The 23,817-nt window shown below is 57.8% G+C and overlaps 8 protein-coding genes across 8 annotated transcripts; 5 read left to right on the top strand and 3 right to left on the bottom strand.

The window, feature by feature from the left end:
• Positions 1 to 307: 307 nt before the first annotated feature.
• B0H18DRAFT_866847 (uroporphyrinogen decarboxylase) lies at positions 308 to 1,558 on the bottom strand (the record flags this gene model as incomplete). Its single annotated transcript, XM_048039815.1, has 4 exons — positions 308 to 778; positions 829 to 1,331; positions 1,392 to 1,451; positions 1,504 to 1,558. 4 exons carry the CDS (start codon positions 1,556 to 1,558, stop codon positions 308 to 310), a joined length of 1,089 nt encoding a protein of 362 aa, XP_047901484.1.
• A 230-nt stretch (positions 1,559 to 1,788) lies between these two features.
• Positions 1,789 to 2,879, top strand: B0H18DRAFT_22606 (uncharacterized protein). Its single transcript, XM_048037206.1, has 5 exons — positions 1,789 to 1,921; positions 1,971 to 2,034; positions 2,089 to 2,213; positions 2,269 to 2,381; positions 2,440 to 2,879. Exons 1-5 carry the CDS (start codon positions 1,887 to 1,889, stop codon positions 2,640 to 2,642), a joined length of 540 nt encoding a protein of 179 aa, XP_047901485.1. The 5' UTR covers positions 1,789 to 1,886; the 3' UTR covers positions 2,643 to 2,879.
• A 1,289-nt stretch (positions 2,880 to 4,168) lies between these two features.
• Positions 4,169 to 6,404, top strand: B0H18DRAFT_1112796 (major facilitator protein; the record flags this gene model as incomplete). The annotated part of the gene is made up of 12 exons (XM_048032871.1): positions 4,169 to 4,179; positions 4,235 to 4,357; positions 4,425 to 4,616; positions 4,676 to 4,762; positions 4,819 to 4,889; positions 4,943 to 5,034; positions 5,090 to 5,127; positions 5,176 to 5,326; positions 5,392 to 5,575; positions 5,628 to 5,687; positions 5,741 to 6,094; positions 6,160 to 6,404. 12 exons carry the CDS (start codon positions 4,169 to 4,171, stop codon positions 6,402 to 6,404), a joined length of 1,608 nt encoding a protein of 535 aa, XP_047901486.1.
• A 594-nt stretch (positions 6,405 to 6,998) lies between these two features.
• On the bottom strand, positions 6,999 to 8,280 carry B0H18DRAFT_968230 (uncharacterized protein). The gene is made up of 4 exons (XM_048043480.1): positions 8,005 to 8,280; positions 7,907 to 7,970; positions 7,661 to 7,692; positions 6,999 to 7,463 (listed from the first exon to the last, which is right to left on the bottom strand). The coding sequence occupies exons 1-4, from the start codon at positions 8,071 to 8,073 to the stop codon at positions 7,410 to 7,412; spliced, it is 219 nt and encodes a 72-aa protein (XP_047901487.1). The 5' UTR covers positions 8,074 to 8,280; the 3' UTR covers positions 6,999 to 7,409.
• A 13-nt stretch (positions 8,281 to 8,293) lies between these two features.
• Positions 8,294 to 10,189, top strand: B0H18DRAFT_1205858 (RNA polymerase II transcription elongation factor-domain-containing protein; the record flags this gene model as incomplete). The annotated part of the gene is made up of 5 exons (XM_048036153.1): positions 8,294 to 8,581; positions 8,645 to 8,748; positions 8,815 to 8,898; positions 8,958 to 9,244; positions 9,289 to 10,189. Exons 1-5 carry the CDS (start codon positions 8,437 to 8,439, stop codon positions 10,187 to 10,189), a joined length of 1,521 nt encoding a protein of 506 aa, XP_047901488.1. The 5' UTR covers positions 8,294 to 8,436.
• A 1,273-nt stretch (positions 10,190 to 11,462) lies between these two features.
• B0H18DRAFT_968255 (kinase-like domain-containing protein) lies at positions 11,463 to 14,526 on the top strand. The gene is made up of 10 exons (XM_048043481.1): positions 11,463 to 11,633; positions 11,708 to 11,990; positions 12,495 to 12,591; positions 12,657 to 12,710; positions 12,768 to 12,786; positions 12,845 to 12,937; positions 12,984 to 13,254; positions 13,280 to 13,311; positions 13,341 to 13,523; positions 13,582 to 14,526. Exons 1-10 carry the CDS (start codon positions 11,597 to 11,599, stop codon positions 14,235 to 14,237), a joined length of 1,725 nt encoding a protein of 574 aa, XP_047901489.1. The 5' UTR covers positions 11,463 to 11,596; the 3' UTR covers positions 14,238 to 14,526.
• Positions 14,527 to 15,933: 1,407 nt separating this feature from the next.
• On the top strand, positions 15,934 to 21,989 carry B0H18DRAFT_1081243 (uncharacterized protein; the record flags this gene model as incomplete). Its single annotated transcript, XM_048031362.1, has 25 exons — positions 15,934 to 15,994; positions 16,088 to 16,182; positions 16,274 to 16,349; positions 16,605 to 16,720; positions 16,769 to 16,962; positions 17,015 to 17,110; positions 17,169 to 17,364; positions 17,429 to 17,642; positions 17,692 to 17,847; positions 17,892 to 17,977; positions 18,026 to 18,046; positions 18,269 to 18,337; positions 18,397 to 18,480; positions 18,534 to 18,569; positions 18,624 to 18,691; positions 18,760 to 19,005; positions 19,038 to 19,151; positions 19,192 to 19,419; positions 19,473 to 21,188; positions 21,215 to 21,311; positions 21,386 to 21,395; positions 21,416 to 21,512; positions 21,570 to 21,656; positions 21,709 to 21,817; positions 21,873 to 21,989. The coding sequence occupies 25 exons, from the start codon at positions 15,934 to 15,936 to the stop codon at positions 21,987 to 21,989; spliced, it is 4,389 nt and encodes a 1,462-aa protein (XP_047901490.1).
• A 340-nt stretch (positions 21,990 to 22,329) lies between these two features.
• B0H18DRAFT_22882 (alpha-L RNA-binding motif-containing protein) lies at positions 22,330 to 23,533 on the bottom strand. Its single transcript, XM_048037211.1, has 6 exons — positions 23,310 to 23,533; positions 23,179 to 23,255; positions 22,890 to 23,130; positions 22,751 to 22,827; positions 22,625 to 22,697; positions 22,330 to 22,568 (listed from the first exon to the last, which is right to left on the bottom strand). Exons 1-6 carry the CDS (start codon positions 23,367 to 23,369, stop codon positions 22,545 to 22,547), a joined length of 552 nt encoding a protein of 183 aa, XP_047901491.1. The 5' UTR covers positions 23,370 to 23,533; the 3' UTR covers positions 22,330 to 22,544.
• Positions 23,534 to 23,817: the final 284 nt, after the last annotated feature.

A 23,817-nucleotide genomic window follows, 5' to 3' on the forward strand; every position in this document is an offset into this window, starting at 1 on the left:
TCTGTGAATATCTATCGCTATCGCTATCATCGTGTCCTCTGTCTGCCCCAATGCACATCCCCTCACTCCCCCTCCCCCATATCCCTCCACATCTCTCATGCCTCGCTGTCCCAATTGCATATAGCAGAGTATCGTTTGCATAGCACCATCTTGTCTTCATACATACACGAGCCCCCCTCTTTTGACTACATCGCGATCCCGTCCAACCGAAATGGGCAATCTATGCAGCTTATGCAATATATGCATTCCAATGTACATGTCTGTGTGCCTCTCCATTTCAGGCCCCCGGTCGAGCAGCCTTCACAGTCTAGGCTTTTGAGTACTTGTGTACACACTCCAAGAAGAACCGCATATCCTCCGGGTCCACGCCCGGCGTGATCCCATGGCCCAAGTTCGCGATCCACGCCTTCGGCGCCTTCCCGCCCTTGAACTGCTCACACATCCTCTTCACCTCGCGCTCGATCGCCTCGCGGCCGCCGTAGAGCACGTTCGGGTCGAGGTTGCCCTGAAGCGCGACGAGGTCGCCGACGGCCCGGCGCGCATCCGCGGCGTCAACGCACCAGTCGATGCCGATGACGTCGTAGCCCGCGTCCGCTGCGAGCTCTGCCAGGAGCGTGTTCGCGCCTTTGGGAAAGAGCGTCATTGGGACGGGGGCGATGTTTTGCGCCTTGAGCTTGGCGCGTACGGATGAGGCGATGTGCTTCAGGGCGGGGAGCGCGTATTCGCGGAGGTGGTGCGGCGCAAGCTCGCCTGCCCAGGAGTCGAATACTTGAACGAGCTGTGAGGGTCGTGAGGGGATGGTGGCCTGGAAGCGAGGGCGACACTCACCTGCGCGCCAGCCTTGATTTGTCCTACGAGAAAGTCCACGCAGACGTCCGCGATGCGCATAAGCAGCGCCTTGCTCTCCTCGGGGTACTTGAACAGCCAGGTCTTCGCCTTCGTGTAGGTCCTGCTCGTCTCGCCCTCGACCATATACGAGAACAGCGTCCACGGCGCGCCGCAGAAGCCGATGAGCGGGACCGCGCCGTCCAATTCGCCGCGCGCGCGCGTGATGGCGGCGAAGACGTAGCCGAGCTCCTGCTCGACGTCGACGCGCTCGCGCAGCTTGGCGACGTCGGCGGGGGCGTTGAGCGGCTCGGGGAAGTGCGGGCCGGGGTTCATCTCGACGGTCATGCCCATCGCTTGCGGAACGACGAGGATGTCGCTGAAGATGATGGCGGCGTCGAGCAGGCCGGCGTACCGCCGGATCGGCTGCAGCGTCACCTCCGTGGCAAGCTCGGGTGTGCGGCATACGTCAAAGAAACCATGCTTTGCGCGCACTGCGCGGAACTCTGGCAGACGGTCCTGTTGTTAGGATTAAATTGCAGGGACAGTGGGGCGCGACTACGCACCAGGAAGGTACCGTCCCGCTTGCCGCATGACCCATACCGGCGCACGCTCTGTCTGCTCGCCTGTGAGGAAGGTGTCTCGGAGATGGAGAGGGACATCAGGCAAAGACTGTACCTCGAGCCGCGCGCAAAAGCAGGTCGTTCTTCAGCGGTGGGAAGTCGGTCGTCATCGCGGTAGACAACTTGCTTCGTCGGGAGCAAAGGGAAGGGTTTGCCTGGGAATTTGCGGGTTATGTACAGACGGGTGCGCCCGGAGAAGGGGAGTTGGTACTGTACAGAGTTCGCGATGGCCCGCAGCCGCGTCGCACACGATCGAAAGTGGCGGCACCAGAAGTGGCACGATCAAGATCGCGGGCGCCGACACTCAAATTCGCTTCGCGCCCCAGCCACCACCGCGCGTGCTGCACACCCGGCCGCGTCCAACCCCTTCTTGCAACCTCCGGGCCACGAATGCCCGCTTATCTACCGCTGGTTCTGAGCTGCGCGACTAGCTGACCGATGCCCATCGACAATCCGGCCCAGCTTGTGGAGGAGTACGCGCCATGCCTAGCTGCGTGTTGACGAACTGAACTAGAGGCATAGGTTCAAGAAGTCTGGGGAGTTTGACCGTTTGAGGAGGGAGTTGCTGGCGCAGTTTCGGAGTAGCGTGAGCATGGTTGCACTCAGCGGCACAAGCATCTTCATGTAGCGGGGCCTTCAGGATGCCATGGACACGTTGATGTCCCGTGTCGAGGACATCATCAAAGAAAGGCTCGCGTCCGACCAGAAGCTTTACTATATGCCAGAGACTGTGATGACACGAGAGCTGATGCAGGAGCTCGACAGGTGCGTGCAAGTAAGCTGGGCATCTGGGCGAGAGTCGCTGATGCCGATAGGGCAGGTATCCTTTAGTGGAACGAGCGGCGGGCGAGACGCGCGCACTGTCTGACCCCGCATTCACGTCGGGCGTCCGCAACTCTATCAAGAGCATTCTCCAAGAGGACCGTAGAAATGGTGCGAAATTGTGCCACCGCCTTTCAAATGCACGCTCATCGCGGTTCCCCGTACACAGAAGGGAAGTACGTCGACGGCATGGACATCGACGGCATCGAGGAAGAGACGCCGATGGACGAAGGCACGCCGGAGGATGACGATACGCGCGTGGTGCGCTTCGTGAACTACGCCAGGAGCGAACCTGATCTCGAACCGCGGGAGGAACCTGCGAACGAAGACCTCAGCGAAAGCGTGGCTCCGAAGACTGGACTGGACAGCTGAGGATCGTTGTCCATGGGTCGCATATATCCTGCATTCGAAGAGTTGGATGAACCTATTGGTAAAGCGATCGATGCTGTGTGCAACTTACAGGCTCGCAGACACGTCCGCTGACAATAGCACTGGCATCTGCACGATGATTGCTACGCTGATGAAGAAGGCCTCCTCTCGGGTGCTTGTATGATGCCTCAGCAGTGCATGGTCGTCAAAGCATGAATTCAGCGGACCGTCCGCGCCCCTAAGGCCTCAGGCCTTAGCGATCGTCTGGTATACTGCCGCCCGAGGATGTGAATTTGCGGCTTGTTTTGCGCCGCCGCGGACTGCAATGTACGGTGCGTGCTTCTTCCCGAGTCACAGACGAACTCCAGTCCAGCGGCCACACTAGATGTCACCGATGCATGAAATTGTTCGGTCGAATGCTGTTTCGCTGACAATCCTCATAACCCAGGACCGAAACCTGGACCGAAGGGAATCCGGCTTTTGGCTCATGTTGGCTTCCGGCCTGAGCTTCTCCACCGAAGTTGCGCCACTTGCAAGTTAGATTTCGGCAGGATGGTATCCTGGCATGGTATGTGCGTACTGCGCCTACCTTCAGACATACACCGCGAGCAAGATCTAGACGCGTTGACTGGAGCACGAGCATTGTATGAACAAGAATAAGATGGTGCTCCGCGGCACGGCCAAGCACTGGACTAAGACTAACATTAGAAATGACCTAGTCGTGTCCGGTGTGCGCGAGATCTGTACTGGTAGCATGTACTGTCCGTGCTCCGGTCAACGCGCCTTGTCATCTAATGAGTATGCCCTCTGAGTAGACAGCTCACTACGTACATCTAGGGGTTTGTCAGCGGGTACCAACATCTCAGACAGAAGTGCCTCGCAACAATGACCCGCCTGAGATGTCTGATCATGAGAGTCACTCAGACAGTTTATAAAACGCGGCAAGTGTTTCTGTGGAAGTATTAGATAACTGAATGCTCTCTCACTGAGTCAGTGAGCACAGGCTAGAAGCTGCCTAACTCCAGGCGCCCTCGCTACTTTCTGCTTAGGTCTGAACTCACTGACGCCCCGCAGCTTGGCTATTCAATGCATGTCGGTCATGAAGCGGCCCAACTGTCAGGGCATCATGGCCGCGCATTTTCCGTGCCAATCACGGGCGTACCGGCGCATGAGCCAAGCGGGCAGACAAGACTTTACGGTTGCTTTACGGTCATGACTCCGATGAGGATGCACATACTTACGCCCGTCCACGGTGTGCCTGCAATTCATTGCGGAAGACTCGCCGTCTCCCCCGTGCAACGGTGTTCAGGGGTCAGGGAGAATAGTCCGGTCACTGACCGCAAACTAGCTCGGACTGAATGGACCAGGAATGGACAGTGGACATGTCGACCGGCAGGACGCGCGAAAGCCAATCAGCGGGGGAGCTTCCAGGAAGCGCGCCGCGGGCGATCGGCAGGTGCCAAGAGGAGAGGGGAAGATATGAAACGGCTGATCAGGTGGGTCGGGGGAGTGGCGAAGTCCGAGGCCGCATGTTGGGCAAGTTGGTCCCTGGCCCGAGTCATGGCTTGCGGTGGGCCCACCTGACTCGCGCTCAGAAGGAGGTACATATCCCGGCCGTCGTCCAATCCCCTCGACCCCCTCCGTCCTTCGGTCCCGCTGCCCCAGTTCCGCCCGACGGCCAAGCCGAGAACCGTCCCCACGCATGAGCGCAGAAGAGCGTGAGTGCCCATCCGTGCGCCTCGTGCTACGTGACACTGACGGCGATCGTCGCGTTCGACAGTGAAGGATCGGACGGCGCGTCGTCGCGCGACGCCGAGAAGCATGCCTACCGCGCCTCCGCCCCGCGTCCGAGGCGGACCTCGACGTCGACTACAGGGCGCGCTTCCCCAACATCAACGAGGCCAAGGTCCTCCGCAAAATCGACGCTCGCGTCGTGCCCGTGCTGTGTGTGCTGTACCTGCTGGCATTCCTCGACCGGTAAGTCGATCTCTGCACGTACGCAACCCGGGTGACTCACGAAGCACGACGCGGACCAGGGTAAACATATCAAACGCGGCTCTCTTTGGGCTGAAAACAGATCTGAAGTTGACCGGCACTAAATATAACAACGCTCTCGTCGTCTTGTGGGTGTTTTTTGGGTGCCAAGTCCGGGACTGAATGGTCTGGTGTCGGATCTCAGCTTCGTTCCGTATGTCCTTGCTGAGATTCCTTCAAACGCGCTGCTCAAGCACTTCAAGCCACATGTATGGCGTATGTACCTTGGATCCGCTCTGGGTACTAGTGCTTACTACACCGCCCTCCAGTGCCGCTATGCATGTTCCTCTTCGGTCTTGTGTCCGTGTGCCAAGGACTCGTACAAAACTACAGCGGGTTAATCGCATGTCGCTTCTTCCTGGTGAGCGTTTTCAACTTGTTGTTCCAAGACTAATCTCGTCTCAGGTTTCGTCGAGAGCGGTGTATTCCCTGCATGTTTCTACCTCATCGCGATGTAAGAGACCATCCTAATTTCCTGGGCTACTGCTAACGCATTCCGCAGGTGGTACAAGCGCGCAGAAGCACAGAAGCGCTACTCGTTCTTCTTCTCGTCAACCACCCTCGCAGGCGGGTTCGGTGGCCTGCTCGCCAGCGCCATCGGCAAGATGGACGGCCTAAGGGCTACCATGGTTGGCGATGGATCTTCATCATCGGTGCTTGCTTCTCCCGTTTGTTTCGTGATCTCGGAGTAGCTGATCGAAGCTGCATGTGAACAGAGGGCGCCGTGACGTGTGTGGTCTCGGTGGTTCTGTACTTCACCATCTCGGACTTCCCGGAGGAGGTCACATGGCTGAGTCCGGAAGAAAAGGAGTTCGTGAAGGCGCGCCTGCACGCGGATGTCGGGCAGTCGAGGAGACATGACCCGCTGACCGTCCGCTCGGTGCTGAGTGTGTTCAAGGACTGTGCGTATTGCAGAGCGTCCTGTCCAACTCTCATACTCACGCATACCTTCAGTCAAGATCATCGTCGGCGGGTTCATGTACTTCGGCCTCATCGTCCCCGCCTACGGCTACGGTATGTCTCCATCCTCCTCAGTTCCACGCGCCACTGACACGGTACGCACCCAGCCTACTTCGCCCCCGCCATCATCCAAACTCTCGGACACAGCAGCATCCGCACGCAGCTCCTCTCCGTACCACCCTGGGCCTGCGCCTTCGCGCTCGCGATGCTCACCGCGGCCGCGTCCGACTATCTCCGGCACCGCTTCGTGTTCGTGCTCATCCCCACCGCCATCGCCCTCACGGGCTTCATCATCCTCCTCGTCGTGCACGACAACGCGAAGCTCCAGTACGCGGCGCTCTTCCTCAGCGCGATGGGCACGTACTCCGCCATGCCGATGATCGTGTGTTGGTTCAACACGAACCTGGGCGGACACCAGCGGCGCGCGGTGGGCACGGCGTGGCAGGTTGGCTTTGGGAACAGTGCGTCTTCAGCTGCGTGCGTGCCCTAAGACGGGTGGCTGATCCTTGTTGTGGTGTTTGTGCAGTCGGCGGCATCATCGCCGTGTACGCGTTCCTCTCGAAAGACGCGCCGAAGTACATCACGGGCTACAGCATCTGCATCGCGTTTATCTGCCTGTCCGTCGTCGCGGACGTGGTCTACTTCATTAGCCTGGTCGCGGAGAACCGGAAACGCGGGCGCGCGGAGGCACAGGCAAGCGCGGTCCTCCTCACTGCGGATGAGAAGACAAGGATGGGGGACCTCAACCCGGACTACCGCTACTTTTTGTAATGTGGATGATGGAGAGTCTGCAACCAAAAGCAAAAGAATACGACGAGGCTAGTGGTGGAAGCGGAGGAAGAGGACGTAGGACCAGAGTGATGGCGTCGTGTCCTTCTTGTATCCATAGTTTTGCTTTCGTGCCTAATCGCTGTATCCTCCAGTGGGTCTCGAGGTAGTATGCTGTGCATAGCCTGACTGACTGGCGGGTGAGTGGATCGTCGCATGGCCCGAAACGCAGGACGCGTCCCTGGCGGAATAAGAGCGAGGTTCGGGTTAGGAGTAGTAGGCCCGAATCGCATCGCAATCTGTGTCTAATGCGATGCATTGGTACCCCCATGGACTAATCCTAACAACTGCACAGACAGTCGAGTCAGTCACACTAGGCCATGGAACAGTTTGAAGTCTCCACTGCCGAGGCAGGCTGATCCAGGCTCCCCCGCGCCTCGTGGGTGGACACGAAATTGGAGGCGCTTCGCACAATCTGAGCCCCGTGAATCGATGTAAGTATGTGGTGTATCCCCGAGCCGTATGCAGTGCCATCGTGCCGCACGACGGCGAGAAGGGACCAATCGTAGAAGCATGAATGTGAGTGATATTGCGATAGCTACATTGACTTGTAATATGAGACGTAAAAGAGGCACGAGTCCAAGTTCACGATGCCCGCGCCACTGGCAGCGGCCGGGTCGCGGGAACGGACCGCATCGTCTAGAATACCTGCGCGAGGCAATGAATGGTCTTCTAGCAGTCACCTGTCCTATACGCGTGCAGGGGGCTCGGATATCGATAATAGAGATCAAGTCGTAGCTCTCGCCGTCTTCTCACCTCTGATCCCACATCGACTTGATAGTACTGTGGATGCCAGTATGGCTCCGCGCCCAATGCTCCCCAATTCGATCCCTAAACCGAGCGTCCGCCCATCATCCTTACAAGAAGCAATGGGCTTAGAAATGGACTCGTTCAAAGCTATACAGTGAGTACATATAGTGCCATGTCCTGCGACAGCTGCGCTCGACACTAGATCGCTTGCTGATCCTGAGCAGCTCTTCTTGCGGGAATGGAGCGCAGCACCTGGAATTAGACAGAGGCTGATACATCAGGATCCTGATGCGGTGCATGCGGTGATGACAAAGGAAAGCCCTCGAGAATAACTCATGACCACTGCAGCTGATACCCAATCAAGGTCCAAGCACATCCAGTACTCCAATATTACACGGACGGATGGCCCGCCGACTTCTACTACAGTAATGGCTCTCCGGCGGCGTTACAACCGGCGCCTCAGGCAGGTTGATAACGAGCGCTACCGGCTGCAAGGAGCGAGGTACGCAGTGAACTAGTGTCATGTATTGCATCACATACTAATGGTCCAACCAGCAACCACAGCGAGCCCAAGCATCTCAACCGCATAGCTCTGCCGCCAAGCTCTCCCAAGCCCGCGACGCCATCCAGATGCACCAGGGCTATACGCGCTTCATCGCCGACGACGGCCCATGCCCACAAGACGTCGCACGCACCAGCGTCCCCACTGCACCCGTCTTTCAAATCGTTCCTGAGGTCGTGCGCCCCAACCTCAGACATCTGCGCCGCGAGTTCAAGAGGGCAGGGTGAGGACCGTCGGGGACTTCGTGCGGATGGCGAGGCTGGCGGAGAAGTACCGCGAGAGGCTGTTGAGGGAGCGCATGCATCTGACGGAGCTGGAGCTGATTGAGGTCGAGATGGTCTTGGATCAAATCTGCTGGTAGTGTAACAAAGAATAGATGTAACAAAGAGTGTGCAGTCAGAGGTTGGACCCGTCGATGCGTCGGGTCAAAGCAGAATGGCTGACTCGGACTCGGCATGGGTCCGCGCCACAAGCGCGTCCGCCGGGCGTCCTCGTACACGTGCGCGCTTGATCGCCCCGGCTCTGAGCGAGCTCGACGCCCGCGACAATACTGGGCTTCCCAGCCACCACAACCCAGTCCACCACTCCCCCGCTTCTTTCTTCCAATACACCACCACCCCATTCCCGCCGTCCCCAGCGCACCCTCCCATCGCACAGAACAGCATGAGCACCGCCTGGATGCCGCCGCCAGGGCGGCACTCCGTCCAGATCGGCCAGTCGCTCACCCGCGCGCTCAAGGTGCGCAGGGGCGAGCCGGCCCACCAGAAGAGCAGCAAGATCCCCGACAAGGAGTTCTACTCGTTCCGCTGTGAGTCCTCTGAAACGCCTTGGAAAGCATGGATGGTGACGAATGGGGGCGGGCGTGGCGCAGATAACTTCAAGCCGGAGGGCGTCGACTCGACGAAGGTAGGCTCGATCGAGATACGGAGGGATACGGAGGTAACGAGTGTCATGGTAGAGAAGGGCAGCGAGAGAGTATGTGTCGTTGTTGCGATGGTGTTGGAATGTGCAGGCTGACGGGACTGCTCTCGGGTGCGCCAGCCAGACGAAGCGTACCTCTTCACCGGGAAGGAAGAGGCTGTGAAGGATTGGGACTGCCTCCTAGTCTACGATGAGGAAACAGGTGTACGCAGTGCTTCTCTACTCGACTGCACTCTCCGCTCAAACTTCGTATCGTCGTACAGCGCTACACGCTCGAGAAGCTCGACACCTATCTACGACTGGCTTTCGACCGCAAGGCCTCGGGCCACGGCACGCTGCCTCGCGTACGCCTCGTTTATTCCCCCATATGCTCGCTCACATCCCTCTTTAGCTGCTGCATCCACAGGTCCAGGTACACCTACGCCCTCCACACAGCCGCAACCCCGCGCGCGAGCCCCTCCAAACTCCCCGTCCCAGAGCGCAAGCCGCAGGATGACGCCGATTTCGACCTCGAGAACGAGCTCCTCGCAGGGCTCGACGACGCGGACGGGTCCCCGACGAGGAGATCCCGCTCGCGGCTACCACAAAGGCCAGGAAAGCGTCGATGGCTGCCGTGGCATCCAAGCCAGTGAAGGGTAAAGCGCCGCAGAAGCCTGTGCCGAGGAAAGAGGAGGAAGAGGAGAGCGACGGCGAGATACTCGAGGCGGTCGAAGCTGCGTCGAAGCCAAAGCAGAAGGCCCGGCCAGAGCCTGCCGCTCTGCCCCCGGCCAACTTGAAGACGAAGCCTTCCCCCATTCAACGCCTGGCGAACGCCATGCTGGCGAGATCAGCCGCTGCAGGAGCAGAGCCGCCACCTGTACCCAAGGCGAGGGTAGCACCGGCCTCCCAAACGAAGGCGAAGAAGGATGCGAGCGCGGGCAAGAAGCGGGCTCTCGACGAGGAGACCTTCGACTTCGCGCTCCCGTCTCAGCCTGCGAAACGCCCGCGGCCATCGTCACCCCCGTCGACGGCGCTTCCGAAGCAGAAGGAGAAAGATAAGGAAAAGCCGAGTTTCTCGCTCGCGCTGCCCACTTCGACGCCGGCGTCGAAGCAGGCAGAACCGCCGACACCGCTGTCGTTCCCGGGCTCCGCTGCGCCCGTCACGCTGCCCGGTGCTGGTTCCTCTGCGGCAGTGTCTGCCCCGCAAGCGTCGTTTGACTCGGACGAGGAGGAATGGGACGAGGTCCAGCCGTCCGCGTCCGCCTCAGCGCCCCCTTCCGCACCCATGCGCGTCATCGAGATGGAGGAGATCGTGCCGACGTCGTCGCCGCGCCGGCCGTCGCCCCCGCTCGCGCTCTCCGTGTTCGACGGTGACGGAGAGATTGATGAGGACGACTTTGAGATGGAGGAGGTGGAGGTTGCGCCGTTTGTTGCGGGGGATGTGGAGGAGGAGGACTTCCTTGCCGCGGCGGTGAGTCCTGTCCAGGAGATGGTGGCGCTGCCTGATGTGGAGTGAGCGAAGGGCTGTGGGGAGGAGAGGGAGACGAGGATGAGTATTCGAGTAGTGAGGACAGTGATGACGATTAGCTGCACGGTGGGGATGGGTGTTTGAGCTCGTTAGGATCTCAGCATGCTACGGAGGTGGATTTGGGTACATAGATGCGCATGGTTATTTGGGGGACATTTGTACGATACTACCAGCACTAATTTATTGCAAGACATCGTCGCCATGTGCGATCGTTTTATAGGATATTGGGCTATCTTGTGTGATGAGTAGCCACTGACGGACAGTGTTGTTTGGGTCACGTACTACTCAAGTTCCCTGGCCATGTCATTTCTGTAGCAGTGGAGGTTTGGTCGAATAGACATCACTCGTGGAGAGTCGTGAGCACAGTGGCCGTCGACGCATAGGGTAACGCAACTAGGCAAATGGTTCGAAGTATCATGAAGTCATCGCACAATGGAATAAACTTCCAGTCTCGTACACCTCCGCATCATCAATCACCGGTGGTGGGGCCTGTGTGTCCAAAGATGCGATAAAGGTGCCCGTCGCCCTCGGTAGAGGGATTCCCGAGTTCCTGGCGCGCCATATTAGGGGAAACCCCACTGCGTACCCGCGGTCGAGTCTGGTCGAGTGCCCACCATCGTGGCATTTAGCCGTATTTTGAGCCAGAACTGACCGCCGGATTCCCGTGAATAGTAAAGCGTTCCGCAGTATGCCACGTCGAGAAATGCGCACCGAGAGCGGGTTAGGTCCCATTTGAATGGCGCGACCTGGGGCCCTGTCGCTGGGTTCGTGGATAAGTGGGCCTCGACTGCCTGCAACCTGTACCATGAAACGTGGAGTGGCTGGAACCCCACGGCCGCTGTGGACCCGAGATCTCTGACAAATGTGCGGAGACGTGCGCCGGAGAAGTGCAGCGATCTTGGGGAGACCGTCGCGAGTCGCGACGGAGTCGGCGGGTTTGGGTGGGACAGGACCAAAGAAAGACCGGTGGAATTGGCCGGGAGGGCGGTGAAGTCATTCAATACTCGATCGAAAGCCCCCGAGGGTGATGCAGTGCGCTCACTGCGTATGGAGCGAGCACGTCATCCTCCAGTTGCGCGCTGTTGCGAGTCGCTCTGGCGGTGTGGCGCATGCTCGAGCACGACGGGGGGCGCGGCGGCGGGCGGCGGGCAGCGGGGAGACTGAGGCAGGGCGTGGCCGGCGACGGGCGCGGCGGGCGGGCGGAGGACGGCGAGGACAGAGAGCGAGGGACAGGGACGATCGCAGGATGGGGCCGGCGGGAGGGTATGACGTCGGCGGGCTGACGGCAGACTCCGCTCCGGGCAGGGCTGAAGACGCTCCTCGCCTGGTGGAGGGTTCGCTTATACACCCACTAGCCTCTTCGACGCCCTCCCAACCGCTTCCATCTGTACCAAAATGCCGTCCGGAACAGGCGTCGTCGACGCCTTCAAGAGCAAGTCCATCACTCTCCCGTGACCATGGCCCGCTCACCCACGCTCTCTCACAGATCTCATTCGCCACGGCAAGAACCACTCAGCCCGCCCACACGACGACGCCGCGCCATACGCACAACCCACCACCAGCCCGCCGCCGCGGTCGCGCAGCAGCAACGCCAGCGCGACGTGACGGCTGCCCACCAACAACAGCCACCCCCGCAGCAGCAACAGCCGCAGGCCCAGCGGCAGCAGAAGGACAACGCAAAGTTTAAAGAACAGATCGAGTCCATCGTCCAGGAGGAGCGCGAGGCCAAGGGCAAGATGCCCACCTACAAGGGCCTCGAGAACTATCAACTGCTCGACAAGATGGGAGAGTGAGTCCTCATCGCTGGTCTTCGTCTCGTTCTATATTTTTCGCGCGACCCTCGAAGCACGTCACGGACGTGCACTGCAGCTCCACCGCGCCATGCTCTCGACATTGTCTCTCGTCTGCGACCACCTTCGGAGGCCGCGGCTTCTGTGGGTATCGCCTCGTCCCCCAGCACTGCCAGCCCGTTACTCGCGTCCGTTACTTCCAACACGTTTATCGCTCATTGGCAATATCCGCTGCGTTCCTGGCAAATTTCCCTGCCGGAAAGCCAAAGTCATCTCCGAACTGTTCGGGCCAGAGCGGTCGGAAACATAGCGCTGATCTAGATCAGCATCTCCCGTGGATGCTTCTGGATCTGTGTTGCTCACTCTAGGCATACTGCACGTCCTATTCTAAGGACAGAAGTCATCGCCGTATGACGCGCGTGTCCCAGGACAGTACACGTCCGCATGCACATCTGCTTCGCGCGTAAACTCTAACGTTGAGAATGCTAACCTTATGTTCTCAGCGGCGCGTTCTCGAACGTGTACAAGGCCATCGACCTGCGAACAGGACAGAAGGTTGCTGTGAAGGTCGTTCGAAAGTATGAGTTGAGCGCATCACAGGTTAGTATCCACTTGTCGCAACCCCGTTCTTTATTCATTGCTCCCCCTCCTACACGCCGCCGTAGGCTGGTGATAAGCATCTGAACCGCGAGTTCAAAAAGAAACCGCGGGTCACAGAGGTGCTCAAAAAATGGTTGTCTGATCGCAGTGCTGACTCTGGTTCGCCCTTCTGGTAGCGCGCGAACATCCTCAAAGGTGTGTATGGTGTGGTCAGTGTGGGACTGCACTCACCATTCGTGGTCTCGCCTTGCAGAGGTGCAGATTATGCGGGGTACCAACCACCCGTCAATAGTGAAGTTGTACGGGTTCTTCGAGGCACCAGACTACTACTTCCTTATTCTCGAGCGTGAGTCTTTCGTCACCTCCGTGATCGACGTATTGACATTGCGCAGTGCTGGAGGGTGGCGAGCTCTTCCATCAGATCGTGAAGCTGACGTACTTCAGCGAGAATCTCGCACGGCACGTTATCCTGCAGGTAGCGCAAGGTATTCGGTATCTACACGAAGAGCGCGGGGTCGTGCACCGCGACATCAAGCCGGAGAACCTGCTCTTCGAGCAGATCCCGGTCGTGCCGAGTAAGAACCCACCCCGAAGCAGTTTGAGGAGGACAAGGAAGACGAAGGCGAGTTCGTACCCGGCGTCGGCGGCGGAGGTATCGGGCGCGTAAGATCGCAGACTTTGGGTTGAGCAAGGTCGTCTGGGACGAGCAGACAATGACCCGTGCGGGACGGTCGGGTACACCGCGCCAGAGATCGTGAAGGACGAGAGGTATAGCAAGAGCGTGGACATGTGGGCGCTGGGATGCGTGCTGTATACCCTGCTCTGTGGATTCCCACCGTTCTATGATGAGAGCATCAACGTGCTCACGGAGAAGGTCGCGCGGGGTCACTATACCTTCCTGAGCCCCTGGTGGGACTCAATAAGCACAGCAGGTGCGTTTGGTAGCTTTGTTCTCAGCGCATATGCTTATGTGTTTGACCTCCAGCGAAGGACTTGATAACTCACTTACTCTGTGTCGACCCAGCCAGCGCTACACGATCGATGAGTTCCTCGCACACCCATGGTGTACCGCGGCACCAGGCCCGCCGCCACCGCCAACTCCCCTTCCCGCCGCCATGCCCCTCGACTCGCCCCTCCTCGCCTCCGCGCGCATCGGCGAGGCACATGGGATGCGCTCACCAGGGCTCGCGCAGCTTAAGGAGGCGTTCGACGTCACGTACGCAGTGCATCGCATGGAGGAGGAGGGCGCACGGAGACGCGCACAGAAGGGCGGAGCGAACCGTGGGTTCCTCAACAACCTCAACGAGGACGACGAGGAAGAGGAGCAGCCACCCACCATCGCGCGTAGACAACAGCCACAGCAGCAGACTCCAGCTACGGCGGGGCAGGCGGGCGTCGGCGCGGGTGCGAAGGCGGCGGCAAAGCGCGCGGTCGCGGAGGGGTACGACGGACGGGCGGGCCCGAGGGACCGGGGGCGCAATCGGCAGCAACCATTTGAGCTGGACATGGACGGTGCGACGCTGTTGGGGAGGAGAACTAAACGGGGGACCGGCGGGCCCGCGGACGTGAGCAGTCCTCTGGCGAAGATCCTCCAGCAGCCGAAGGATCTCATGGACGTACCCGGGAGCCCGATGCGCATTGACTAGGCTCGCTCGGCTTCTGTCCCATCTATCCCCACCCCCCTTCCATGTGCATGTTGACTGTGACTGTTGTTGTCGCCCCTCCTGTGTCGCCCCGCCCCCTCGCCATGTTGTTCTTGTTCGTGCCCGCACCCCCCTTCCCATCATTGATTGACTCGACGACGGTCGACGCGCGCGCCTCCACCACCTCCCTCTGTATTCCCTGGGCCCTGTACGTGTCTCTCAAGCCTCGACTTGACGTGGCTGTCTTTCCTGTTTTCCTGTCGTATTATATCATACACGGCATCGTCATTCCTCCCCCTGCACACGCTCTCGAGCCCGCCGTTCTCCTGTTTCTGTAGTCGAGCAAGTCGCTGCAAGGCTGCCTACGACGTGACGGCCATGCATCACGAGGCTTTGCCCCCGACTCATCGTGGTTTGATCCCAATGCTCGACGCGGTCTGCAGCGGATGATGCCGCGTCATACGCTAGGCACCGAGCGTCCAGCGTATGTGCGCAGTCGAAGTTTCGTCGCTGGAACTTGTTGTACAGTTCACAAACGCGTGCGTTGGATATTTGTAAATCACCCCTAAGTGAGGGTGGTCTGACAGTACTACTATGATGGACTGCACTCAAGTATGTATCGTAAGTAGCACTACGGTTCCAGTACAGTAGTGTAGCGTACTCAGAGTGACTCGGATGTTCCGCCGTTTGTAGAATATGTACTAGTTATGATCATGACGTGGTTCAGATCGCAATGTTATGCGTTACGGCGTGCTGGAAACATGGATGCTAACGATAGTCGGCGACTGCAGAGGATGCTGGGACAAGTAGGGTCCATAAGTGCACCCGCTTTCCCCAGTTCCAAGAGGCCGCGCGCGTGTATGGCATGCCTACGGAAGACTCGGGTATGCCTATGGGAGACTCGGGTGGACCGCCGGTGTGGAACGACTGTGAACACGAGAAGGAAATCGCCAGGAAGATGTTGGTATAGCGCCCACGCGATCGTGAGCTGACTCCTCATAGGTATGATTGAAACGGTCTGGACCCGAATGTAAATGCACATGGGCATGGCCTCAGGCATCAGAGTACAGACTGGGGCAAGATGTTGCACGGATCTTACGACGAAATTGTCAGGTTTGGTGACGCGGGTAGAACGCGCTGACCTTTCGCATAGGGTTTATGCTCACCTAGCATATTGACGAAACACCGTATAAGCGCAGTACAGCGTAGCGCGATGTGATGTTTTCTACGTCACAAGCTTTTGATATATACATGCCCCCATGGGCGACATGCAATGCAACCTCACACAGAGCAGTACCTGAACACGAACGTACCATCAGCTCTCCGCCAGGTCCTTCGTCCGACGCCATGGCCTATAGGAACATTGCGCGAACAAGAGGCCCACGCTCGGTCGTCATGCGAAGAGGCAATTCGGCTGAGAGCAGCTGGCCGAAGGTCATATTGTGCGAACAATGCAGTGAGGAAGGGCAGCAGCAAGGAGTGTGGCAGTGCGGGAAAGGAGCGGGTGGAGAAACACGAGATCGGCCACAACGAGGACGCGTCGTGGAGTGGCTGAGGAACCGATCACCAAACTGGGCGTTGCTGCCTTGAACTCTGCCTCCTCCAGGTTCCTGCAGCCCATCACAGTCTCTCCCTGTCCGTTCCTCTTGCTTCTCTCCGTCTGAACGTGCGCCGATAGGATGAGCTCCTCACGCGAGGTATGGCTGAGGCAGGCGGGAATATCAAGGTCGTGGTGCGATGTCGGCCTCTCAACTCGCGCGGTGCGTCCGTCCTGCTCAAAATTGTGGACTTCGCGCGCTCACATCTCCTCGCTCTATGCTTGTCGCGTGGATGTCGATCCCAAATGAACAGAGATTGCTCGCGGCGCGAACTCCTGGTACGCATGGAAGGCAACCAGACCATCCTCGATCCGCCCGACGCCGGTAGCGCGGGGCGCAGGCATCGTCTGGTCGCGCCTCGGAGAAGAAGTCAATGAACTTCGCGTTTGACAAGAGTTACTGGTCAGCGGGTCCGCGGGACGAGCCGAATACTGCTCTCAGGAAACACTGTATGATGATCTTGGAAAGGAGTTGCTGGATCACAGTTTCTCGGGCTTCAATGCGTGTATTATGGCGTGTACGTCTCTTCCTTTTACTGTCTACGCTATCTCTAATTGTCCTATGCAGATGGGCAGACTGGTATGTTGCATGACCATGCCGATGAGAGGATGAACTCACGCGTTTGAGTCAGGTTCTGGGAAGTCGTATAGGTACGTACTGACATCGGCGTCTTTGAACATATGAAGTGACGCGCTTCATTTTCAGTATGATGGGATGTACGTGAACCTGCGGAGCGCATATATCCTACGAACTCACGCACTACTGTGCACAGACGGTGCCGACAAGGGAATTATCCCGCTTACTTGTTCGGAGTTGTTTACGCGAGTAGAGGGGAAGACGGCTGCGGACCCTAATATCAGCTTCACAGTAGAAGTGTCGTACATTGAGGTACGTCGCTCGCTCTACGCATACTTCTCTACCCGACACCGCTCGTAGATCTACAACGAGAAGGTCCGCGACTTGCTGAACCCGAAGAACAGTGGGAATTTGAGGGTCCGAGAGCACCCTAGCCTTGGTCCTTACGTCGAGGATCTGTCCAAGCTGGTCGTCAGTAGCTTCGATGAGATGATGACCCTCATGGACGAAGGTAACAAGGCGCGTACGGTCGCCGCCACAAACATGAACGAGACGTGAGTGATGTCAGAGACGGGTTTGCTACTTCTTACGCATGTCGAATCCCAGCTCATCACGGTCGCATGCCGTCTTCACGGTCATTCTGACTATGAAACGGCACGATGTTGACACAAACTTGGACACCGAGAAGGTCTCCCGCATCAAGTGAGTAGTCACGACCGAACAGTCACTTCCGGATGTAGTCTGATTATGTCGCTCGCAGCTTGGTCGACTTGGCTGGCTCCGAGCGTGCAAATTCCACCGGAGCCACAGGGGCGCGTCTCAAGGAAGGTGCCAACATCAACAAGTCCTTGACCACGCTCGGGAAAGTCATCGCCTCCCTCGCCGTGGCGAGTTCAAACGACGGCAAGAAGGGGAAGAAGGGCAAGGCGGATGAGTTTGTCCCGTATCGAGACTCTGTACGTTGCGCTTGCAGTACACTTAGATCTCCCTTCGTGCTGCGTATTGATTGCGGCATATTAGGTCTTGACATGGTTGCTCAAAGACAGTCTTGGTGGTAACTCCAAAACTGCTATGATTGCTGCCATCTCCCCTGCAGATGTCAACTACGAGGAGACTCTCAGCACGCTGCGGTACGCCGATCAGGCCAAGAAGATCAAGAACAAGGCCGTCGTCAACGAGGATCCGAACGCGAAACTTGTCCGTGAACTCAAGGAGGAGCTGGAGACGCTCAGAGGTATGGTTACCGAGAAGTGTATGCGGCTCGTCTCTCACGCTCTGTACAGCGCGTGTCTCCGGGTCGTCCAGCGAGGCGGTATACGACCCCAAGATCCCAGCAGCACAGCAGAAGGTCACGTACCAGGCGAAGGACGGTACACTGAAGACCGTTACGAAGGCCGAGCTGCAAGAACAGCTGGAGACGAGCGAAAAGCTTATGCAGGGTTGAACGAGACATGGGAGCAGAAGATGGTGCGGACACAGGCAGTACAGAAGGAGCGAGAAAAGGCGCTGGAAGAGCTTGGTATCACGATTGACAAGAACAATGTTGGCGTACATACCCCAAGAGGGTACGTTCAGGATGAGTCTGGCATGTCGTTGAGCTAACGTGACACGCTATAGATGCCTCATCTTGTCAATTTGGTGCGTCTACTGTCCTCCATGAATGCTGTGGCTCATTTTTCGCCTCCACTTCGCAGAACGAAGGTATTGGGCATTCTTTCTAGTACTGTTCCTGACTGACCAGTATCGGACTAAGATCCACTCATGAGTGAATGTCTGATCTACCAGCTAAAGCCTGGAAAGACGGTGTAAGTACACTCATACTCACATGTGCGTTATATCAACCGACGAGGAATCTTGAAGATCGGCCGTCTTGACAGCCAAAAACCGGCTGCCATTCGACTCAGCGGTGAGAGTATCGGAGAGGAGCATGTTACCTCGAGAATACGGACGGCAAAGTACTCTGCATGCTATGCCCGACGCTGTGACAGTACGTTCTGTTCGTTGCTGCCTTGTTGTGCACCATTGAATGTGTGCTACAGTTCTTGAACGGCCGGCAAATCACTCCAGGACAGGTAGGCTTAACGGTGACAGTCGCATGACGATGGTATTGATGCGGTTGTGCTAGACCTTTAAACTTCGAACTGGCTTCCGATTATTCTCGGTAGGTTTCCGGAAGACAATGCGGAGCTATCTATTCACAAGCAGGCTCTTTCAGGGACATCATGTATTCCGCTTCAACAATCCAGAGGAAGTCCGGAAACAGCGCGATCGCGCCCTGGCAAAGTCCAATTTATCCATTAGCATATCGGCTGCCGAGCTACAGCAACAGCGAATGCTGAGGCGGAGAAGAGCACGGAGCCTCACTCTCCCGCCTCGTCCATTGACGTCGCTGATGTAGACTGGACATTCGCCAAGCGCGAAGCTGCCTTCGCGCGATTAGGATTGGACCCCACGCTGGATAATCTCCCGGACGAAGACTTGAACAAACTCTTCGAGAAGATTACGAAGGTGAAGACAATGCGAGACCATAACGCTCGACCGCGCCCAGAGAGCAGTCTTAGTCAAGCGGACGACATCTGGAGCGAGAACGGGCGGCCGTCTGCTAGCGAGATTTCACAGACGACACGAGCGTCGATGCGATGACGAGCCATGACAGCCCAGACGTCGGTGGGCCGAAGGACGTGCAGAACCAGCTCGAGTCGCAGCGCGTCGAGTTTGAGGCTCGTTTGCAGTCTATCGCGGAGTCGAATGAGGCCGAGGACCTGAAGGCTGAGAAGGAGCAGATGGACACCAATTGAACTGGTGCAGAACCACATGAAGCGCCTCCTCGATGCCAGGGCAAGAGGGGAGCATGATGCCGAGCTGGAGGCGTTCGAGCCTGTCATCTATTCCGCGAAACAGCTTCGGCTCATCCGAAGGGTCCTCGACAAGTGGAGAACTCACCGGTCCTTCTCTATGGCTGAGGTTGTTTTGTCTAATGCCGTCTTTGTCAAGGAGGCAAATGTCATCAGGTTGGTCACATCTTGATCGTGGTTTCAGAACGATCGCTGAGTATATCGTACAGCAAAGAGCTAGGCAAAGATGTTTCGTACAACTTCACAGTTGCTTCTGGTGGTTCGCTCGCAGCACCTGCATCTGCTATTGACACAATAGCAGGACTGGATCAATTTGGTGACGTTGTTGACCCAGTTCTTGCTTCTGCAACACAACCCACCGTCGCTGTCAAGGTCGTCGATAAGCGCAACAATGCCATCTACGCCTGGTCTCTGGATCGCTTACAGCAACAGCTCCAACGCATGCGTAATCTCACCACGTTCATTGATCGCCCATCCTACTCCCAACATTTCTCCTCCGAAGAACCTTTCTACGACAACCCACCACCCGAGTACTCCTTCATCGGCAACGCGCTGTTGTCCCTGGCACCCCTTTCACGGCGACTGTCGTTAAATTCGACTGTGCCAATCTTCGACCGCTACACGTCTGAGGCAATTGGCTCATGTCGCATCGACGTGAAGATTGCTAATGTTGTCTTGAATCCGAAACATGCACACTCTTCCTCCACTTCCACCCGTACATCCTCCCCTGTCCCCGGGACTGTTCCCCCAGGCAGCAAGTTCAGCTTCGTGCTCAGCATCGACAATGTCAAGGGCCTATCACATCATGACTTCCATTCCGTCCACTTGCAGGTCCGGCTATCATCATTCCTTGGCCCATCCACGGCATCAGAAGAAGTCTACCCGTCATCTGCAGTGGACTTGGAGGCGTCGACACTCTCGGACCTCAAGTTCCGTCGCAGCTTCTCGATCGTCGCGTCGTCAAGAGTCCTTACATATCTCCGTCAAGGATACGCACCGATTGAGTTTTTCGCGAGACTGAAGCCGACCTATCTGGAACGCATGGAACGTTGGGACGAAATGCGAGAGCAGCGTGTCGTTCCTAACACCAGATCCAGTTCGCCGGAGAGCAAACCCCAAGCGGCAACGTTGCCCCTCATGCGTCGGTCGGAGACAGACTTTGTAGTGGAGCAGACGCACGACGTCGTAGCTTGGCTGCAGATCAGCGAACTTGCACCGAATGGCTCCTATACGCCTGTCCCGGTCATGTCCCATGGAAACTTGGATCCAGGCGCATTCCAGCTGCACCAAGGTCTACAACGCCGCATCGTCTTACAGATGTTCTCGAATTCGGGTCGGCAGTTACCTTGGACCGAGGTATCGCGCGTCCGCCTGGGCAACATTCGATTGCTGGACGCGAAGGGCCGGTTATACGAAGCAAATTCGAAGGCGTTGATCACCTTGCCTCTGCTACAGCAGCAACACGTCGAATTCAGGCCTGACGGCACAGGTATCCTCTCCGCAGAAGCGCTCTGGGATTCTAGTGTACATGACACAATCCTCCTCAACCGCGTCACCGCCCCGGGCCAACGCATCCTTCTCCAGTTCCAATTCTCGGTCAACGTTGAGATCTGTGCAGACCCTGTGCAGTTCACCATGGACACGGCTATCTCAATACAGACGCGAGACGCACGACCACCATCTCGCATCTTCAGTCTGCTCGGGTCGACAAAGATCATCCCGAAGACAAGCACGGTCTTTACAGTCAAGCTCTCACCACCGCTGACGAGATCGCCCAAGGACCTCTGGCGGTTAGACACCGCGGAGAAGTACGTGCGCGGCGAAGAGTCCCTGGGTGTATGGCGACCACGCGGCGTCTCTGTAGTGGAGGACTACAACCGCCTTGTCTCCATGGAGCGGCGAGCTGCGGACGTCCAGGCCATCCGGTTATCCTCTCCACGTCCCCCTCAAGTCGTGTCACGCAGGCTGACGCGGTTGTATGGGGGTCCGAGGCCCTTCTGAAGAAGGCACTCGCGTTGTGGCAGAAGCGCTTCGGACACCCCGGCGAGGTGAGTTATGGCTTCCATCAGTCAATGCATTGACTGCATTGACCTCGGCTAACGCGTGCCTTCTCACTTGTCAGATCGTGATCAGTCAGGACCCAATAGATCAGAGGAGTCTAGCGTGAAGTCGGGCAAGAGCTCCGTCGGCATGCAGCTCGCGGAGTCGATGAAGCTGATTTCCTCGACGAAGGTCGTCCCCGAAAGTGCGTAGACGCTTGTGGTGCTGGCGATGCGCGTTCCTGACCGGTTGGTGCCTTTTTGCAGTGATGGCCCGACAAAGAAGGGCCATATGCTGATCATGATCGACGCGAATGAGAACGTCTGGGAACGGAGGTGGTTTGTATTGCGAAGGTGCGTGAGGGTTCGCGAGAGGGGGGCGCGAAAACTGACTAAGAGTTGCCAGGCCGTATCTCCATGTCTACGCGCACTCGAACGAAACTGAGGAAGTCAATGTCATCCATCTGGATGGGGTGAACATTGAAGTCAATCCGGAGATGGAGGCTCTTCTCGGGGTGCGTCTTCTCTTATGCTGTCCTCCGCGCGCGGCGTACTGACTCCCACGTGCAGAAGAAGTTCACCTTCACGCTCTTCACCTCCTCGAACTCGTACGCGCTCGCCGCGCCGAGCTTCAAGGAGCTCCAGGCATGGACATCCAAGCTGGACCCGACACGTCTCCCGTCATGACCGTCACGCCCCTTACGCTCACGATTTTCCCTTTCTCTTTCTCGTCTTTTATTCGCTTCTTTATCGCTCGCTCTCACCCTATGCTCGTCTGTATCGGAATATCCCTGTCCTGCGTCTCGGTGCATCTACGTATACCATACAAGCGCATCCAATCTGTCGTTTCACCATTCTTGAAGTAGGAGTGTCCCGGAGCTGCCCTTACCCCAGCCATGATATAGTTGTACATCTGATATCCACCTACTTACTAACAGCATACCACTACCGCAGCCCGCCAACCCGTATGTGTAGTCTCTCCACCCTCGTAGTAGGGTCTGCCCGGTCTTTGCTGCATCGCTATCCGAATACAAATGGGAAGTCTTCCGGCCGAGCGTGAACGTCTTCGTGTACGGAGCGCACGGCGGAGCAGGCACGTTGCCAAGCGACGACGGTATGGGTTGTGAATGCATGGAGTGGTTGACAGGGGCCACTTCTTGGGAGGCTGTCCAGGGACGTCCTCGGTGGTCATACCGCAATCACAACGCGGGCACCCAGGTAGAGTAACCGTAGAGACGAGCCTCACAACAGATCGAAGTCGTCCAGCTGAGTGGCGAGTATGAGTAAGTGGATGGGTAAGCCACACGCAGGAAGCAGCGTACCTCGTCGTTGTATCTCATGATCGTACGCTTCATCTTCGACTGGTCTACCCATGTCACGAAGTCCTCCATGTGGCTGGCGAAGTGAGTGAGTGTGCGTATCTCGCGGAACGGAATGTCGCCACCCACCGAGTAACGAGATACGCTGGGTCCGTGATAGTGTCAGGGCCCACCCTGACGTGTCCCTGTTCGATGAACTTCACCGCCTGCACCACGTTCCAGCCGCATCAGCACCGGGACCACCGCGCACAGCACGGAGAGGACGCACCGCGCTGACCGTCTCTGCCATCTTGGACATGGTCAGGACGACCGCGAGCCTGCGGCGGCAGAACGCGGCGACGGTGAGCTTGTTCTCGACGTCGCTGAGCTTCGCCTGCGAGTTGAGGACGCCCATGTCGTAGAGCTTGGAGAGCATCTGGGCCTCCATCCGTGTGCGGTAGGGGTCCTGCGCGGGGAGGAGCGAGAGGCGGTGGGCGAAGGAGCGGAGGGAGCCGCAGAGCTTGTTGTATCTGTGCGGTGATCAGAACTGGGGAGGTGGTAGCAGGAGGGGTGCGCACTTGTGGTAGTCCTCTCTGTCCTGGATGTGGTACCGCCGCATGACCTTGATCTCGCGGAGGTTCGCATCTTGCTTCCACTGTATGGAGGTGGTCAGTAAATGTTCCTTGTTCGACAACACTGTGCGACTCACGTTGAGGAAATCGACTTTCTTGAGGAGCTTCTGCTCATGATACTTGAACTGGCGGACCATCCTGTGAGACTGGGTATGGTACAAGTGTGGCTGGACGACGAGGAGTAGAGGGCCATAAGCGCCCGATTTGGATGCTTGATCGAGGATTTTTCGCGTCGAGCACGTGGCTGGTGACCAGTGACCGGTAAACGGGCGCCCGGTCTGTCCACGAAGGTGGTCGTCCGGCGATCTAAGCAGCTGGCTACCTCGCCGCGCAGCTTACGGCCTCTGCGTGGGCAACGGTGGAAATGGAATGCGTACCTCGCTCAGGTCGCATGTCCACCTTACGTACCGCTGAGGTAGTCTTGACGCGGGTCAGCTGTGTCGTGTTCCGCTGAGACACAGGCCGCATGTGCTTCGCGCACGGGGGAAAAGTCGCGGTAATATTCGCCATAGGCTGGAGATTGTCTGTACTCTATCTCATGGGAACGGATGGCGTCGTACGTGACACAAGGTGTCGACTGAATGA

The sequence above is a fragment of the Fomitopsis serialis genome (genome assembly GCF_022376445.1).
Source record: "Fomitopsis serialis strain Sig1Antser10 chromosome Unknown B0H18scaffold_1, whole genome shotgun sequence".
Classification (NCBI taxonomy): Eukaryota; Fungi; Basidiomycota; class Agaricomycetes; order Polyporales; family Fomitopsidaceae; genus Fomitopsis; species Fomitopsis serialis.

What these genes read in the sequence shown, in the direction of transcription:
- B0H18DRAFT_968230 (XM_048043480.1), bottom strand. Translation starts at nt 8,073, where the DNA reads ATGCGCTCCCTCAACAGCCTCTCGCGGTACTTCTCCGCCAGCCTCGCC. An exon ending in CGGGTGCAGTGGGGACGCTG is followed by an intron (nt 7,693 to 7,906) that starts GTGCGTGCGACG and finishes TGCAGCCGGTAG; the next exon opens with CGCTCGTTATCAACCTGCCT. An exon ending in ACCTGCCTGAGGCGCCGGTT is followed by an intron (nt 7,464 to 7,660) that starts GTAACGCCGCCG and finishes GTCTAATTCCAG; the next exon opens with GTGCTGCGCTCCATTCCCGC.
- B0H18DRAFT_22882 (XM_048037211.1), bottom strand. Translation starts at nt 23,369, where the DNA reads ATGGTCCGCCAGTTCAAGTATCATGAGCAGAAGCTCCTCAAGAAAGTC. An exon ending in GACAGAGAGGACTACCACAA is followed by an intron (nt 23,131 to 23,178) that starts GTGCGCACCCCT and finishes ATCACCGCACAG; the next exon opens with ATACAACAAGCTCTGCGGCT. An exon ending in TCATGAGATACAACGACGAG is followed by an intron (nt 22,569 to 22,624) that starts GTACGCTGCTTC and finishes CTCGCCACTCAG; the next exon opens with CTGGACGACTTCGATCTGTT.
- B0H18DRAFT_968255 (XM_048043481.1), top strand. Translation starts at nt 11,597, where the DNA reads ATGCCGTCCGGAACAGGCGTCGTCGACGCCTTCAAGA. An exon ending in CGTCGTCGACGCCTTCAAGA is followed by an intron (nt 11,634 to 11,707) that starts GCAAGTCCATCA and finishes CGCCACGGCAAG; the next exon opens with AACCACTCAGCCCGCCCACA. An exon ending in ATGAGTTGAGCGCATCACAG is followed by an intron (nt 12,592 to 12,656) that starts GTTAGTATCCAC and finishes ACGCCGCCGTAG; the next exon opens with GCTGGTGATAAGCATCTGAA.
- B0H18DRAFT_22606 (XM_048037206.1), top strand. Translation starts at nt 1,887, where the DNA reads ATGCCCATCGACAATCCGGCCCAGCTTGTGGAGGA. An exon ending in CCGGCCCAGCTTGTGGAGGA is followed by an intron (nt 1,922 to 1,970) that starts GTACGCGCCATG and finishes CTAGAGGCATAG; the next exon opens with GTTCAAGAAGTCTGGGGAGT. An exon ending in CCAAGAGGACCGTAGAAATG is followed by an intron (nt 2,382 to 2,439) that starts GTGCGAAATTGT and finishes CCCCGTACACAG; the next exon opens with AAGGGAAGTACGTCGACGGC.